The sequence below is a fragment of the Nomascus leucogenys genome, chromosome 1a, assembly GCF_006542625.1.
Source record: "Nomascus leucogenys isolate Asia chromosome 1a, Asia_NLE_v1, whole genome shotgun sequence".
NCBI classification, from domain to species: domain Eukaryota; kingdom Metazoa; phylum Chordata; class Mammalia; order Primates; family Hylobatidae; genus Nomascus; species Nomascus leucogenys.
In genome coordinates, this window is record NC_044381.1 from 57577570 (window position 1) to 57596931 (window position 19362).

The window sequence follows — 19362 nt, forward strand, 5'->3', positions numbered from 1 at the left end:
CAGCCACACCCCTTACTAGCTGTGCCTCTTGCATCAGAAAATGAATGTCTATCAGCCTGATTTTTGTGTGGGCCAAATTAAATAAATCCATTTTAGTAAAACTCTGTGAAGCTTAAGACACTGTATTTTTAAAATAATGTACTGTTTTCGAAAATGAAAAAGTGAAAGATCTTACAACTCAAGCCTCAGGGAATGTTTCTGGAATTTTCTAGAAAGTGGGATACAAAATATCTTTTGTTGCCTGACACCTGGCCCTAAAAAAACCACAACTGGATCCAAACAATGGTGCTTTAGAGAAGAGACCTTGTAAGAAAGTCCTTTGGTAATAAGCCAGTCAAACTGTCCTTGTAAGTCCCTTGGAGGTAGAGAATGGGAAGGAGTGCTGGCCATCCCAGGTCACATTCTGGTCTGCTGAAACGTAGTGATGCTGCATAACTGCATCTTTATTGCTCAAGAACTGAATCTGGACCTGATCTTCACCTCTTGTGATGAAGAGGAGACAGGATTATACAGATTAGCCCCATTTCTAGGTGCCAAGTAGTTCTAATGAGCTTCAGTGAAATTAAGTCCACCTTGGCTGTGCCCTGCTAAATATGTCAAAGGCTCTAAAGTATTCTGTTTGAGAACTTCAGATTTCATGAGTCTGCAACAAACATAACATTTAGAAAGGGATGTCGACCAGAGAAGAGAAGATCATCTGTGCGGTCATCTACACGTATTGGGCGCAGGGCCCAGCCTCGGCTGGGTGAGGTCACGCTGCAACTGTCCTCTGTTCCACCTCTACCATCTTGTGGTTGGGGACAGAAGGAGGGGGTATTAAATTGGCTGGGCCATAGTTTAAAATTGCCTGCAATATGCAATTTCTGTTCAACACATTGCCGTCTGCCATTGCTCTCTCTCTGCAAGGCTGAATGATAATACGGAAGCTCTTAAGAATGAATGTCTATTTTATATTTTAGCGGCATGACATTCTTTTTACATGAGGGGGATAAGATGCTATGTATTTATTTCCATACTCAGATATGTTGCAAGTATTGATCACTTTGATTGAGAAACTTTAGTAGTTACTATAGCAATCACTTCCCCTTTTTTTTACCAAGTAGTTTGTAAGTTCTTCAAAAATGAAGGGTAGCTTATTCAGTGGAAAATAATGAATCTGGTAGAAGAGATCAGCAGTGTGACAAGCCTCTGATAACTGGAATGGAAAGTGAGTGATAATTTGCAGTCTTTCATGGATGTGGGGGTTGAGAATGGGCACACTATCCTTCTTCTACAAAGTGTACAAATGTAGATTTTTCTGGACTAAACCACCAAATTTTGAATCACTGTTCTTTGTAGCAATAGATAATTAGATTAAAACCATGAAAACATCTTACTTCCCTAAGCATCTTGTATGCAGCAAGTTCACTGGTAACTGCAACAAGTTCATTGGTAACGTTCTTCCCGCTCTCTTCCTGTCTGCCCAGGTAAGACTCATCCATGCTTCAGGGACCAATTCTAGCTCTACCTACTTTAGGGAACTGACCAGTCCAATTCAAAGGAATCTCTGCCTGTTCTGAGCTTAACAACTCAGTGTATCACTCATTCGAGATTTGGCATGTACTGCTTGCTGTGAATTGTCTTAATGTTAAATTGTATTATTATTATGAATCTGGATATGGAATCTCAATCAATTTGTTTCAAGTCTGTGTGGCTAAGTTTTCTCATGTGTAAATGGAGGATAATACATTCACCTCTAGAGTCCTTCTGAAAATTGAGAACATATCCACATCAGTATGTATATACATACTCTATATTCTCACATTGTGTAGTACATAGTAAGTGATCAATAAAATTAATTTCTCTCCATCCCCATAATGGGACTTCAAAGCAGCAGAGGCTCTTTCTCAGACCTGGTTATTATCCCCAGATCTTTAAACCTAGTTGGAGCTCAATTTGCGGCTTTGGCTGGTTTATCATTTCTTTTCCCCAAAAGGCAGAGCACTGAACCTTTAAGACTAGTAATTGCATCTCAGGCATGGTTCAGAAAGATCTATACTCCATTGCTGTTTTTAGGTAGCTTGTTCAGTCCCACCCCCTGGTATGTACCGGAGATTTATTTTAGACAAAATCATCTTCTAGACATCCAGCCAATGTCGACTTTACACAAGATGTCAGCAAATTGAACAAAGGCACCTTCCTCTTTAACAGCTTTTACACTGCCTACCTCCTTGCCCCCAGCCATGGCTCCCAACCCTACAGACACATACTAGTGGGTGTGCTGCACCCTAGAGGAAGAACGGGACCAGGTGGGCCCTGTTCTGGGGGCCAGCATCTGTACAATCTGATAGAAACAATACCAAGCCTCTATAGATTTTTTTTCACAGCCTTGCTTTCTAAAGATGGGATTTAACATATATTCATGACCAAATCTAACCCATTCCTTTCTTACATTGCTGTTTCTCACTCCTTCTCAATTCCCTCCTCTGCTCATTCTTTCTTTTCCAACTTTCATGCACCTCCACCCTTTCCTTCATATTCAGCTTCTATGTAGAAACAGGGAAGTTTCTCATGACCTTACCCTTTCAGAGAAGTTTATACGTGGGTATGAACAGATCAAATAAACAGGAACTTAGGTTAATTTAATAGAAAAAATAAAATATGGAATAACATTGATTTTGGCCAGTATCAATTACAACCGTTCTACTATATTTTACAAAAAAACAACTGAACATTTTACACATGTACAGTATTTTTCAGTAAAAGTGGATTTGGATTTAACAATGGGTCACTAATTGAAAATAAAAAGACAAAAGAAAACAGAAATAGGACTTTTGTCTCTAGAAGGTTAGAGCATTTGCTGAGTCTCCAAACTTTGTACTATCCATTACATATATCTCATTATGAATATATATATTTATACATAATATATAACATTAACTTAAACTTTGAAAGCATTATGTTCTAGTTAATAATGTTATGAAGATAAGATAAATGAGGCAGTAACACACTAGTAGTTAAACCAGTATTTCCGCGACGTGCACCTGCATGGTCAGTGGGAAATGGAATGCACGCTGGTAGACCCCAGTGAATTTTGTTGTCATGTTGATGGTTATTCATCTAAGAAAACAGACATCATTTTTATCTTTCCTATCACAGTAACCTCGTGCTTCAAATATTATGGGCTGATTCCGTTAAATAGATTTCTTTGCAGGCAAATTCGGTTTTGCCATCTGCTTGACCTTGCTTTAGGCTTGTGCTTGCATTTGTCCGTGTAAGACTGTGCCTTTAAATGTAAAACAACTATGCTGTACCCAGGATTAACTTTCATTTTTTTGTGTGTCAGAAGGGCCTGCAGTGTTATAAGGGGAAGACTGCTTAGCAAAATCAGTTGGTTCCCTAGTTACTTATGAATCATTATGTGATTCAATAAAATTGCAATGCTATTAAGAGGGTCATCAGACTATTTACTTATTATTCACTTTGGGTTGTAAGTTATCTTTAACGTCTAGAAATATTATTTTCAAGGCAGGCTGTTTCCTAGCTTGCTGTTTGGATGGGGACCTCAGCACCTACTTCCCAGCTCTTTCCCAGGATAGTCCATATTGATAGATAGTATTCCTCTCCTCAGCTGTGACTGCAGCAGCATCTTCTAAGTAAGGCTCTCAGAAGCATGAAGCCTGCAAGATGGCTGGTCACTTGTAAAGCAAATGAGGTCACCAATGAAGCTTTGATATGAAGAAACTTGATATCGGTCTACCCTCCCCTAAACAGAGAAACTGTCAAAAGATCTATTAAGATTTCATCATTTCTGGCCACTAATCCAAATAGTTTCCTCATAATTCAGTCTTCCAGTTTCAATGAAGTGTTTAGAGAGTCATAGAAAACCAGTGAAAATATTTCTTAAAAAAAAAAAAAAAACCCAAAAAACAGATCATCATCTCAACATTCAGTGGACCGGCATATAATAGTATGACATAGTTATAGAGGGACAGAGGAGTGGGAAAATAAGAGAACTAAAAGGGTACAATCATGCCACCCATATTCAATTTCCAGTTTTATTTTCTTAAAATGACAAGATGAAAAAACTTCTAATAAGCACCATTGAAAAAAGTTGCCTGGCCAACATGGGCACAAGCTTAAATATTATTTAAATAAATTCCATTTCTTAAAAATACAGGACCTCTTAGGAACTTTTGACTCCAGGAAGAAATTTCCTGCATCATATCCAAAAATGCTTCCCATCATGACAAATGGAATTTCAGATGGCCTTTAAAAAAAATGGGGGTAATGGCTAGATAGCACCAAGAGATTGTGCAGGGTCTATAAAGTTAACACTCTGAATTTCAGGGGAGCTGGATCAGCCTCAGCTCATCTATGTACCTCTGCATTCTGTCCATCTGTCCATCACCAATTTGACTATACAGAGCAATCCCATTTGGCGAACTGTGTGTAAAATAACCCAATCTACAATGGAAAAGCCAGTAGCAGCAAGTCTATCTGATGAAACCAGTGGAGCAGACTTATCAAGTGAGTCAAATGCAAAAACCAGTACATAATGCATGAAGTAAATGATGTGTGGAGAGTATCCATGTTTCACTGTGAAATACCATGGCAAACGACACTAAACACAACTCTGTAGGATGTTCCTAATGCCCTCAGGTCCCGTTTTCTGTCATTTCCCCCAATGGTGGACTCAAGCATGCTAAGAGCTTTCTATTTCATTTTTTTTTTGTCTATGTATGCTCTTGCAATGTTTTGGAAAGGTATTTTTAGGTGTTTCAAAGGGGAAACAAGCAAGTCAATGCAAAAGGGAAAAAAAATGGACCTTCAAAATCAGGGCAGGAAATCAATCAAATCATTACTTTAACGTCAAATTTTGGCATCAAATGCTTTGGTCATACAATACTGTCTCTGTGGTTCTGGCTGTTTAGCACTAAACACCCAGTTATAAAAGGTAGGCTTGTTGTAGTTTTATTTTTTTTTCCATTTAACTTCTGACAAAACAGTTCACCATCTCCCTGCACAAACTTGAGAGAGAGAGAGAAAGAAAAAGAGAGCAAGAAAGAGAGAGGTGGCTTGCTTTTTTTTTTTTTTTGGCTTGTTTTTTTTTTCTTTTTAATAATATGGAATAATCTATAAGTCTACAGGAACAAAGAAATCTAAGATGGCTGCTCAGCCTTGAAATGTACATGTTTTGCAGCAAAGTTGTTGAAGAACCTTCCGTTGGCACAGATTGTTCTTTTTCACAAGCATACAGAAGCCTCCTTCCGCCCAGGACTCTTCCGTTGCTTTTCCAGAAGTCAGCAAGAGAGAAGGGGAGTTGAAGACGAGAGCAGCATGACGTACACACACGGAAGAAGGTTGTGATTGGCCAGAGAGGCAGATTTGGGGAATTGGAAGAGATCATTCAGGAGTAGTCAACAGGAGGAAATTTGGTCCACCCAAAGTGATTTCAGTCAACCACATTGTTTTTCAAGGAGAGACATTGCAGTCCAATGGTAAATGTAATTGGTATCCATTTGTGAAAAAAAAAATTAGAAAAAGAAATTAGAAATCAATTAATAACACAAGCAAGAAATTGTTCTTCTTTGAGATACCTAGAGCAGAGAGTATACAGTCATTTATACCATATTTCATTGAATCTAAGACACAAGATATAAGATGCACCATCATTTTAAGTAACACAAAGGAAAAGATGCTTCATATTAAACTGTGACACAATATTCTTTTATCAATTAGAATTTTTAGACTTATTAAAAGTATTTGTCATACTTATGTAACATTCTGTTTTGTTTCCATGCTTATGCAAGAATCTTTCCTTTGAATATTGAATGATAGTTTAATTTTCAAACCTCTTTAGAACTGCAATTATATTCAACACAAGAAGAAGTAGTCATGTGCCTAACTCGGTTGAACAGATGTCTCTGCATCCAAGTCTCCTATCTGGGCAGTAACACTGATATCACATCAGTTTTCTGGTCAAAAGCAGTTGTAAACTGCCACAAATTATAAGATGCATCTGATTTCCGAGATGATAAAATGTTAAAAATCTATGTCTTAGAATCATAGAAATATGACAGTTGAAAGAGAATAAATAACACATCCTTAAGTGCAGCTGCCATGTGATTTCAAAAGCCTGGTGAGCCATCAATATTCTCATTTTGTAACTGACCTGAAAATGGGCTCACTGCAGATACGATTCTTCTTTTCCCACTTCTGCCCACAATCCTGACACTCTGCTTTTAGCAAAGTGCCATTTGACATAACTTATCTGGTGCTCACCATGGTTTAGGGAAAGTAGTTAAAGCATTACAACTCTTGAAACGCCTGGTACCAAGTACTATTGGTGAACATTTCAAGTTACAATGGATTTCCTGCATCAATCATCACTTTTCTTTTTTGTTTTTTTTTTTTGAGACAGTCTTGCTCTGTTGCCTAGGCTGGACACGATCTCTGCTCTCTGCAACCTCCACCTTCAGGGTTCAAGTGATTCTCATGCTTCAGCTACCCGAGAAGCTGGGATTACAGGTGCGTGCTACCATGCCTGGCCAATATTTGTATTTTTAGTAGAGATGGGGTTTCACCATGTTGCTCAGGCTGGTCTCACTTTCATCTTCCTCAATTTTCTGTTACTAACTTACCAAAAATTCTGGTCATATTCAGAAATGGGGGAACCATGTTTTTAAGTAAAGTAAAGGAGGCACTTGTTGGTAACTAAAAAATGATACTTACATGGCCCCTGGGGTGCCACCACCCCAAGCCTCTATCACCCCAGTGTGCTACAGTAGAATCGGCCCTGGCAAGAAAACCTCGGAACACAGGAACTGACTGTGTCGGGCCCATGCCTGCCAGACCAATCACATACTGGAAAAACCATGGAGATGCAAAGTCACCTACAATGCTCCAAAGAAATAAGACCACAAACGATGTCCTATCAATCAGTGCTATCAATCATGTGCCCAGTTCTTTCTGACACTTTTTTGAGATTCTTTGTAGGGAGCTGTGGAATAACCAGACAAGGTCAGTAGTATTATCTTCTTCATTTTTTACAGATGGTGGAAATGAGGCCCAGAGAAGTTCATAACCTGCCCAAGGCCTGGAGACCGATATGAATGATAGCATTCTGACTTCCAAGTCCGCATTCTCCTGACAGACAATGGTACTGTTTTTCCTTTCATGAAATTTCCAGAAGGGGAAACATTCAAAAGAAGGGAAAGAATAAACCCTAGGGCAGTGATCATGTCAGTCAGATTGTTCCAAGTGCATATTTTTTGTTTTCTTTCTATTTTTATAACAATCCAAAGATGTTTTGAACAACAGTAGTTTAAACAAACAGTAGTTTAAACAATTTCTACATCATTGATATGTAATATCTGCATAAATTTAGGAGTAAATTTTAGGGTCCCTTCAGCGTAAGTTATTTCAAGAGTCAAAAAAGTTCACAAAATGTTGGAGTTGGAATAATTTAAATTCAATTCATTTTACAGATGGGGAAACTGAGGCCAGAGGTTGGAATAATTTAAATTCAATTCATTTTACAGATGGGGAAACTGAGGCCAGAGAGGTGAGGAAACTTGGTATTAGCTAAATTATTAGGGAGAATTGGATGTGCAGTGGTTCTCAAACCTGGCTGCAGATTAGAACCACTTGGGAAGTTAAATCCATGATCATGGGCTGCACCCCAGATCAATTCAATCAGAATATCTGGGGATGGTGCTGCATCCCTGGCATCTTGGTTCAGAATCATTGGTGCAAAGAAGAACAGACCAACATTTTGAAATATTAAGTTCTATACTTAAGTCTATCACTTCCTAGCTCTACACCTTGGGTTTTCCCTTCTGTAAGATGAAGATATTACTTCCTAGCCTCACAGGCTTAATGAAAGATTCAGATACCATTTAATTACTGTTTATATATCAAAATTATAAACAATCCAAATAATAGGAGATTGGCTAAAAACTATAGCATCTTCACATGATGATTGAATTTTATGCTGCTATTCAAAATAAAGTTTCCTAAAACTTTGTAAAAACATAGGATAATGTTTATGCCTAATGCTTAAAGCAAGATACAAAACTCTATGTGCATGGTATTTTTAAAAATCTGGTGAAAAGTACATATGGTAAAAACTGGAAAGAAATACAACAACAATTAGCTAGAAAAGGCTACATATTGTATAATTCCAATTATACAGATTCTGGAAAAGGCAAATCTATGGAGACTGTAAAAAAAAAATCAGTAGGGGGAGGGAGAGATGAGTAGGTAATTCACAGAGGAGTTTCAGGGCAGTAAAACTACTTTGCATGGCACTATAATGTTGCATACATATTGTACAACCAAGAGTGAGCCCTAATGTAAATTGTGGACTTTGGGTGATAAGGATGTGTCACTGTAGGTTTATCAGCTGTAACAAATGTATCCCTCTAGTTGATGTTGATAGTGGGGGAAGCTATGCCTGTGTGGGGAAAAGGGGGTATATGGGACATTTCTGAACTTTCTGCTCAATTTTGCTTATGAATCTAAAACTGCTCTCAAAAAATAAAGTTTATTAATTAAAAAAATTAACTTGAACCATATTGGCCAGTGCCACTATAGCTGATTTATTTCATCTTGCAATTCAAACAAACAAATCCATTAAGAGCATAAGTAAGTTCAAGATGAATGAATGCCACCAAAATATTGGGCGTGTCATATCCGATGCATGCTGTGAGTTTCTTTTTTAAGTGGAAAAATATTAGTCCTGAAAGTAGAAAGATCATGCTTTGCTCATAAGATCGATATGGGCAGTTGTACTCACCATCCTTGCAAATGGCTCCCATTTGACACATTCCTAAGTCTAAGAGATACCCACTGGGGCAGCTTGTACAGTTCTTGAATCCTGGGCCATTGCACGTCAAACAACTGATATCACATCTATGAGAAAAATGTACAATTTTTTAATCCATTCACACATGCACAGGGGAAGCGTGTTTACTAGCAACCTCATTACGTCTTACATTTAATTATCCCTCTGAAGATTACTCAAAAATCTTTCCTCACAAAAATTGCTAGGTTAGATGACACAGGTAGACACTGTGATTTTAAAGGGTATGGAGCATGTACTTGAAATTGAAATATTAAAGGTTTTAAGGTGCCCCTGAGGCAAAGGAATAAAAATATCAAAGATAAGCTGGGTTAAAGCTTCAGAACAGTGTCCACAGATACATGTTTAAACCTAGTGTTATCATTACAAATTCAAAGTTTTCTTATTTTCTTATGAAGATAGTCATCAAAAGAACTTAGGTCTAAATGCTAGGGCCTAGGGGGCAGATCCACTTACTTTTTGCAGGATTTGTATCCATTCTCTGAAGAGTGGTCAAAGTAATAGCTGATACTACAGCTCTGCACGCATCTCCCATCCTCCATGAAGTAGCCCTCTGTGCAGTTAATGCACCCATCAGCTCCTGCCCCTTAAAAGCAAGACAAACACAGGAAACGAGAAATAAAACCTCAGAGGGGGTGGTGTCATGGGCTTCTTCTTTAACAGTTTGAGAAAATGGCATCAAAGATTAATAATTTAATATTCATGCTTTTTCTTGATTTCCCTGGGAAAAAAGCCTTCAAAGTTAAAATGGAACCTCTTGACAAAAACATTCACTCTCTTTTGAAAGAGGAGCTATCACTGGGCTATGTAAGTTTCCCAATGAGGATAGGATGCTGATGACTGCTTGACTTTCAATGAGAATACACACACAATTATCAAAAGAGAAATATACTTTTCCAGCATTACTTTAAAAGTAGCAAGTGGGTTGCATGAGTGATGGCTCAAACCAGAAAGAAAAGCAAAACCAGAACCGGGAGAATAAACAAAAGAACTAGGGAAGGTACCAGCACAAGTGGCGCAGAAGCGGTGGCAGGGCTGGCAGTCCTGGCCATTGAAGTACCGTCCATCTTCACAGGAGACAGAACACCGGGATCCCTGCAGGCTGGAAGAAGTATAAAGGGAGCTTCAAACAGACTGTTGTGATCAGGCCAAAACGTAATGACTCCCCAAACTCCATATGTAACAGATACAGTTTCCCTCAGAGGCCAGTGGATTTGGCAAAGCTTCAAAGCAGGGGAAATAGCCCGTGTACCCTTTTTTTTCTCCTCTCAATGCTTATAATGCTTCTCTGTGCCTACAATGATGTCTGTAGCATACACACATGCTGCTAGGCTTCGGGGACATTCTCCTTCATTTGTTAGACTGATGGGCACACTCCTACTTTGCGCAACATCTTACAACCCAGAGGTTTTAAAAAGTATTTGACAAAACGATCACATCGTCTAGCAATAAGCCCAACAATTTCTTAATATCCAGACTTACTACATAATACGTTAAACAGTTATTTCATGATTATAAATGCAGTAGGAACACATAGTACAACGAATTACGACTGAGTAAAAGTGTACGACCATCCTGTCCAACCCACAGCTCAAATTCTCTGGAGTAGCCGTTCCGATTTTAAGTGTTTTTGATTTTAGTCTTCTATAGGTTCTCATCAAAACAAGATTTAAAATACTTTTGCCTCTATTTTTTGATTTATTCATTTTAAACGCTCTAATGAAAAATTTATCAAAACTAACTGTACTGCTATTTCCCCAATCATCTTGACTTTTCTTTGTTATATTATTATCTAGTGTTTCTGGGAGTTCTCTAAACTATATTAAATAATCTATTTAAATTTCTATTTACCTAGCAATATGAGATAGTATTTAATGAGTTGTCAGAATGTCAAATGAGAAATGCATATTTTTCTCTCCCTTCTGATTTCTGTCAGCTATCATATTTTTCACAGTCTACAGGTTAATTCTTAAAATTGAAAGCAAATAAAAATTTTTTACTATATTTGGCTGGGCATGGTGGCTCACACCCGTAATCCCAGAACTTCGGGAAGCCAAGGTGGGTTGATCACTTGAGGCCAGGAGTTTGAGACTAGCCTGGGCAACACAGTCAGTGACGCCATCTCTACAAAGACTAAAAAAAAATTGCTAGGCATGGTGGTGCCTGCCTGCAGTCCCAGCGACTCGGGAGGCTGAGGCCAGGAGTTTGAGTGAGCTATGATCACACCACTGCACTCTAGCTTGGCTGTCAGAGCAAGACTCTGTCTCTTAAAAAAAAAAAATTACAATAGTTAATATAAAAAATATTAGTCACTGAATAACTAGTGTGATTGGAAACATAGTGAGAAAATGTAATTCTATGCTACCAGATCAATGAAACTAGAAGATCAGTATCTAAACAGGGTTAAATGGTTTCCATTGTTTTAAACTCTTTATATTGCTCCAAATTGACATCGGAATTGACTGCTTTGTATGTGGATAATGCTAATTTAAAAAATTAAAATTTATTTTTCCCTATGCTCTTAAAAAATTTGGAAAGTACAAAAACAAAGTTGAAGGAAAAAGAAACCTGAACAGTCCCCATTAGCATTTTAATTTATTTCCTTCCTGGATTTTGTGCATTGATATATTTGATATATTTTTTCCCTGTTTGTTCTTCACCACTATTTAAAAATTTACAAGTCTCTTGAGGCAAAATGGTCAACCCTGGAAGCCCTTAAGAAAATGCAAGGGGCCTCAAGGAGACTAAGGGAAGCATAAGTGAAAGTGGACTTCATTCATAGATCTCCTCGCTGGCCAGAGAGAGAGCGCTGTCATTTAAAAAGCCAAAAGAAAATCCCTTTCCCTTTCTGTAGCACTAGAAAAAAGGATATTGCCTTAAATGGATCCATTTGAGAGGAAATAAGGACCACCAAAACACTTATCAAAGTTAAAAAGCTGCCTAGTTTTTCTAAAACAGGACAGCACTTCCTTGTGAGGTTGGCATCTGTTCAGCAGGACACAGAGGTTGCACTGTATGGAGAAGGAATGAGGTAAGGGGACGTGTAACAGACAGCAGTCACCAACCCTGAAGCCTTCTGCTGCTTCCAAAATACAGGTACTGCGAGGCTAATGCACTTGGTATTGTGAACGCCTCTGTTCTCTCTGTGATAAACTGGCCAGGTTAGACCTGTGCTATACAACATAATCTGGCACACATGGCTACTGAGACCTTGAAAGGTGGCTATAGTATGGCTAAGGAACGGAATTCTAAATTTTATTTAATTTTAACTAACTTAAGTCTAAATGTGAAAAGTTGGCACTTGATTCCATTATTGGCAACAATTTGGGTACGTTTGGAACAACTTGGCTATGTAAAATTTTCTTTTTCAACTATAAAACCTAAATAAAGATCAAATATTTCTCACAAAAACAATTTTGTCTGAATTGAGATGTGTTTTAAGGGTAAAATATGCATCAGATTTTGAAGACAGTACAAGAATGAAAAACATCTGATAATAGTTTTTATATTGTTGAAATGATAATATTTTAGATATATTAGATGAAATAAAATATTTTATTAAACTCATTTCTCCTTATCTTTTTACTTCTCTTAATGTGGTTACTGGCATATTTAAAATTACATATATGGCTCTCATGTTTCTATTGGCATGCACTAGTTTAACATACCCTACACAATGTTCCCTAAGAAATAAAATAATTTAAATCATCTTTTATTTCTCATGAACCAAGTATGTGCCAGATGGTAGAATAGGTATTTTGTAAATGTTATCACAGTTAACCATGAACAAGTATGTGCCAGATGGTAGAATAGGTATTTTGTAAATGTTATCACAGTTAACCTTTATCATAATCCAGCAAAACAGGGGTTATTATCATCATTTTACAGAGGAGAAAATGAAGGCTCGGAGTAGTTAAGTGACTTGCTCCAAATCACACAGTTAATAAGTAGCAGAGGAAGATGTGAGCCCACATCTACTTTCTTTCTATTATACTGCTTTGCTTCTTCTCCAAGAAGAATTAGGTGGCTAATTCTTTCTCAGTACTGAAGTCTTGAGATGAAAATTGCCAAGTAAGCTAATACTGAATGCATTCATGGGGCGAAAAAGAAATAAAGCCATAGATAATTAATCAATCTAAATGAAAATGATGCTCCAATACTGGTTAATGGTGAAGAATGTACCTGCCTGGAAACTGCCTGGACCCTGCCTAGTTTACCTCCAGTCACAGGTGGAAATAAAGATATGATCAATACTTAAAAGAAATCCACTGCAGCAGAGTTCTAATTCTACGTACAGCCCCAGTCCAACTCTTCACTAAATGCAGAATGGTCTCACCTTCCCTACTGAGATCAAGAGGCTACCTAGTTAATTTGAGCTGTACACATTGTTCTCTTGGAGAGTTGACCAACCATTGAGCTTTAGCAACGAGCAAGTCATCCACTCAAGGAAAACATCTCCTGGTGTTAAATCTATGAGCATACCATAGCATAATGGAACCAAGCCTGAGGTACTTAGATAAGAGAATGATTGGGTATGTGGAGAGAAATAATAAAGATAAGGGAATAATTTCTGGCCATCCAAGGAATGAATCAGGGGGTTAAATATAATTCATTGGTATTACCTGCAAAGTAATCCTTGACTGGCACAATGCAGGTTAAAAAGCACAAAGAATGCCTCTCAAGTGGCCATTTTTACTGAGTTTTATCTGAACCATCTTTTCTAAAGAGAATTTATTTGGATATAACCTTTCTTTAGCCAACACAGCATCCCATTTTTCACATATAATAGCAGAGATAATGCAAATAGCAATCAAGTGCTTGAATGGGAGTCAAACCAAGGGTAGCTCATAAGAGAGCTATTTATTTACTTGTTTATCATTTTTTCATTTTATTTACATTGAGAAGCTCTTTGGGCTGTGTTACTTGATAAAATCCTTCACTCTCTTACCTTAACCCATCCCTACATTCTGTACAGTTATGGAATTCAGTACATGTCTTGCAGTTTTCACTGCATTTCCGGCAAAGATTTTTCTCTGTTAAAAAAAAAAAAGAGAAAGTTATAAATCAGTTGGTCAATTGGATTCCATAAAAGCATCAGAGACGTTCTAATGCTTGCTAATGTATGCTACAGTACCTATGGCCTTGACTAGACAATTGCAGGAAAAGCCACAGAATCACTATTTGTTATCATTTCTCAGCAAACCAAGTACAGACAGGAACTCTAACACTGGAAAACACCTTAGACTTCTCTGCCATTTTGCAGACAAGAAAATGATAGCCTAGCTAATTCTTAGTTGAATAGTTTATAGGCCTTTTTTTTCTTCTTTCTTCTTCTTTTCTTCTTCTTCTTCTCCTTCTTCTCCTTCTCCTTCCTCCTCCTCCTTCCTCCTCCTCCTTCCTCCTCCTCCTTCCTCCTCCTCCTCCTCCTCCTCCTCCTTCTTCTTCTTCTTCTTCTTCTTCTCCCTAGTCTCTCTCCCCAGGAGGGTCTCCTAACTTGCGACAGTGCAAATGCCACTCACGAAGCTGGGACAACATAACTGTATAGGGATTGAAAGGCAATGCCTGAGACGGAGGAATGGGAATGTAGACCCCCATGCTCATAGCTTTTAGGACTGGTCAGTTGAGCTGAACTAGAGAAGGGAATCTGTATTTAAGACTGCAAGGTAAGGATTGCTTATTTCTTACATTGTTTATTTTAAACACTATTTTAGTGTCTTGCACTTTACAGCTGCAGTGGAAGTGGTATAAATGTTATTATAATTCAGATATCTATATTCTGGAGAATAGAAATGTATCATTTGAACAAGTATACTGTGCATACTTGCTTTCCTAGTTACTACCAGGTCCATATTGAAAAAAGTTGGCAAATTTATGGTTGTTCTATGGAGGAAAATATTTGGCATATTAAGGAAGACCTCTACCTTAGACAAAATTTTGCTAAAGTCTTGGTACCTGCTCTGATACGCAAGTGGATTATATCCATGTGAATGTAGAAATGAATGAAGCTTTCTTCATGGGCTTCCATCTGCTCTTTAAATGTTGATGTTCTTCAGGGTTCCATAGAGAAACACAGCTTAGTGGATCCCTGCAAGGACCTGCTGGATCAAGTCTGAGCCTCTGAGCATGAAATACGAAGCCCCTCACAATCTTAGCAGTAATCATCACACGGTCTCTCTCACTGTCTCATTGAGAATACTGCACAGGCATAGAATCTTAACTCAGATGACCTAGATTGGCATTCTGCTTTTAGCACCTCCAGTGGGCAAATTCAGGGGCTCTGTTCTCTTATTCATTAAAATGAGATTACAATGTTACACACTTCTCTGGTTGTCTTGAGAAGTTAAATAAAATTAATTATTCAAGGGAACGATATGAACTATTAAGCACTGTAAATGTGTTGGCAGTAATTATTACTAGTCATGATCATATGCGATCATTATGTTGTACGTAAATGGACTCATTAGAGAAGAAAACTATAACATAAGGCAATTACATAGAAAGAGAGAGATATACAAACCACTTGTATCAACACTTTGTGGTAGCTGAAGTCATAGTTTGAACACCTGAATTATCTACCTTCTAGGCTCTGGAGACAACGGACTCTCAATTACCTTGGTTCTGTCATACAACATTCCAGAGTCAAATTTCTTTTTCAAGGCTCAACCTCTTGATAGAATTTTGACTTGTTTTCCTCACAAGGAATACTGCATATTTCTGTGGATTCTTTATGCCCCCTTCTGTCTCCCAATTTCTCCTTTCTCCCTCAAGTCAAAGTTCATGTTCTAAATTTTGGGGCAAGCAAAAAAGGCAGAGTCCTTACCCGCTGGCCTAAAGGGTAAGTTGAAAGACCCTCTCTGCCTCACAGAGAAACGCTCCTCTTTGAAACCAGACAGAATTTCACTTCTTAAGAAGCAGAGTATTCACTTCAGATTTCTTGTCTGATTTTATTTTAAATAGCTCCTGTTTCTTTAAACTTGAATTTTCTTTTTTCTTCCTTAGGTTGTGCAGAAACATGAAATTTCAGTGACATCGTATACCATGGTATGAGGTCCTTGTTAAGAGAAATTACCCAGAACTCAGAAAAAAGGAAAAGATAACTGCAGTCCTTTTCAGAGCCACACTAGAGCACTGTCTAATAGGTCTACCTTAAGACTATTTAATTCTCTAGGGCAATATACCATCGTCTGTTTGCTAATGATGGCTGATTAGGGCCCAAACTCTGTGTTAATGCACACATTTTTGTTTGGTGAAGTTGCAAATTACTTCTATTCATTCGAAAAAAACCACTCCCCCAAATTCTACCTGTATTGCCATGTAGAAAATTATTAAATTATTCAATTTTGTCTCCAACATGGCAGAAGGATTTCCATTTTGCCTTTTCTGGTGGACTACAGTACCCGATCATCTTTCAGCCCTGTTTGTCACCTTGCAAGTTCCCTCATTAGTGGGTTAAGTAAGTCATTGACAAATGTTCATTCTACTCTTAAAAGACAGTCATATTTTTTGAACTTTTTAAAAAGTATATTTTGATATTATACAGGCCTGGTGTCTATTTGGTCAGTGTGCAGAAAAGAGCAGGCCTGAATGTTGTCCTTAGCAAATCTGCTTGTTAAGGTTGGCCCATGGCTGGCAAATCTGGGAACTTGAATTTTGGGAGGGTTCCCACTACCCTGAAAAGAGTGGCTCACTTTGTCTAAATTGTTTGTATAAACAATATGGTTTATGGTGAACACCTATTTTCCTTTGAAGAGTCTGGAATTTTGGTATGTGTCAGGTCTGACCAGCCCCTAGTGACAACCCTGGGCCCTGAGTCTCTGATGAGGTTCCCTGGTAGACAACATTTCATGCACGTCATCACACACTGTTGCACGGGGAACTGAACACGCCCTGTGTGGCTGAACCTTGCTCCATATGCCTTTTCCCTTTGATGATTTTTTGCTGTAATATCTCCTATCTGTGAGTTCATGAGCATGACTATATCCCAAGCCTTGTGAATACTCCCAGCAAATCACTGAATCTGGGGGTGGTCTTGAGGATACTCTGACAAAGTTATAAGCATTTTTACATAAAGCTTCTAAAGTGTTCTCTTAAAATAAATGAACTAGATCCTCTTTGATATGAAGCACAATTCCAGATTTCACAAAGAGGCTATCCCTCCTGAGGTCACTCAAATGAAAACACCACATTTCTTCTCTAAAACCCAAGTATTTGAAGTGAGCTTACTGGTATCCTGATATGACCCATCAGGGCAGTGAGTAACACAGCTGTTGGTTTCTTCATTCAGAAAGTATCCATATTTGCAGGACATGCACTGGTCACCATGGCTCCCAAAGCAGGACTCACAATTGGGGGCACACTTCCTGCAGCGCTTCTTGTCAGCATGGTAGTGGCCAGGGGGGCAGCTGGAGACACAGATCCTGCATTGTGAAACAATAAGAAAGAAGGCAGCGTCACGAGCGAACCAGTCCTCAGCATTCTCTTGGAGGTGCTGAGCAAATAGCTGAGCTCAGCCTCCAAATCACTTTTAAACCAGGATGCCAACACCACATCCAGAGAGCCAGATTGTTTGTTAAACTTCCTCCTGCACAGTGTGCTGAAGCAGCAATGCAGTTACCCAACACCAAGTCTACCAAGGACTTGTCAAACCATTTCCTGGTTTGCACCTAGCTCTTGAAAAATGATGATGGTTATAGAGAGGAAGGTTATGGTGGTGAATCAGAGGAAAACTATGCGGGAACCACAACTCTATTCAAAAAGGTCCCTTTAATAAGGTGTGACTTCTATTTTCGTGTGTTTGTCATATGGATCCTGTATGTGCATGTGTGAGTGGCGGTGGTGGTTGTATGCTGTTGTCTAAATTAATGTAAATATATTTAAATTTATGTTGTATATGAGAACACTTAAAAAAAACTTTCTCGTTTGCCCATAATGGAAGCACAGAGCTTTATTTATCCATTCAACAAATATTTACTGAGCACCAATTAAATGTCAGGCATTTTGCTAAGTGCAGGAGATAACAGAGGCTGGGAGATAGCCAAAGTCCTCCTTTCTCTTAAGGAATTTAAATTCCAGCAGACTTACAACAGGAATTCTTAACACGTCTGGGTCTGTCTGGGGGACTGGAGTATGAAGGAACCGTGTGGCAGCTATGCTTAGTGAGTTTTCGCCTGAAGGAGGAGGGAGAAGGTGGGTGGGGCTGTGGGAGACAAGGGGAGGTCAGGATGAACTCTGATGGGGGCAGTCACCATTCGTTGGCTCTGCCCAGGAAACATATCTGCACAGCTCAAGCAGACACCAGGGGCTCAGAGGCACAGGGTCCACCTTAGTGCCCAGGGCAGAAGAGTGAGATCAAGCAGGACCAACCCCTTTGCCACACTGATGGCCTATGTGCTGGAGAATGTGGAAAAGCATCAGTTTGGCCTGTGCATTGGCATCTTTGTGAAGCCATGAAATCAAACATCAGTGGGGTGGAAAGGACACGAAACTTGTGTGAGATGGGAGGAATAAGTTCAAGAAATCTATTGTATATCATGATGACTAGAGTTAACAACGATTTATTGCGTACTTGAAAATTGTGACGAGAGTAGTGTTTAAGTGTTCTGGCCACAAAAAAAGATAAGTATGTGAGCTAATGCATATGTTAAATAGCTTGATTTAGTTGTTCCAAAATGTGTGTACATACGTGTGTGTGTGTGTGTGTGTGTATACTTGTATCACACATATACACACACATATATATGTACACACATACACACACATATATATAAACATCATGTTATGCACTATAAATACCTGCAGTTTTTACTTGTCCATTAAAAAAAAAAAAAAAAGAAAGGTCTGGAGAGGCAGGTGCTTAGCTGGTTCCTCCACCATCCTCCAAATGTGAGAGAAGACATTTGCAGTTTCACAGCATACATGCACATTTTGCATTTTGTAACTCAATATGGTTTTCACCATTCTGAATAACACAGGGAGGCAGTTGGCCTGCACAGCAGCCTCTTTTCTATGTTTAGGTCCTGGTGGGAGAATAGTGGAAGATGCCAGTGGCCTGCAGGAACTCCTAAGATGCCTGGCACATGCTGTGGGGATGTGACTTGGCCCCTCTCTTACCTGGTATTGTTTTTCAGCTTGTAGTAGTAGTGCAAACAGTCATTGCAGTGGTCTGGTCCCGGCCCGTCACAGCCAACCTCACTGCACTCAGGGTCGCAGGGACCTTTCCAAAAGACATTAGAACAATACTTGGAAAAATGATTTTAGAGCAGGTCAGCTTTATCTTGAATTTGGTATAAAATAAGACTTTTATTTTTTTTCTTATGCAGAGAGTTTCTTAAGACAGAGGAATAATTGTCAATGTGGCTTTAGGTCCAGAGATGAGCTCTTGACTTTTTTTGACTTTTGATTCCTAGGCAACCTCAATTACCTAGGTATAAAGAATGTAAATTCTAGTCATGGCCTGGTCTTCAAAGCACTTATGGCTGCCTTGTGGTAGGTAAATATTTTAGAATTCAAATGAACTG

General features: G+C 38.6%; 1 protein-coding gene across 3 annotated transcripts in view; it reads right to left on the reverse strand.

Moving 5' to 3' along the window:
• The window catches only part of PCSK5 (proprotein convertase subtilisin/kexin type 5), a 464720-nt gene that overhangs the window by 158691 nt on the left and 286667 nt on the right, over positions 1-19362 (reverse strand). For 2 of the 3 annotated variants that reach the window (XM_030809749.1, XM_003267429.4), the window contains exons 15-20: positions 18956-19058; positions 17069-17262; positions 13794-13878; positions 9850-9947; positions 9302-9431; positions 8780-8895 (exon numbers count right to left, since the gene is read on the reverse strand). In XM_030809749.1, the coding sequence (XP_030665609.1) occupies positions 8780-8895; positions 9302-9431; positions 9850-9947; positions 13794-13878; positions 17069-17262; positions 18956-19058 (726 nt within the window). Of the gene's footprint in view, positions 1-2602; positions 5271-8779; positions 8896-9301; positions 9432-9849; positions 9948-13793; positions 13879-17068; positions 17263-18955; positions 19059-19362 lie in introns of those variants that run through there. The other variant, XM_003267428.4, reaches the window with a different exon arrangement.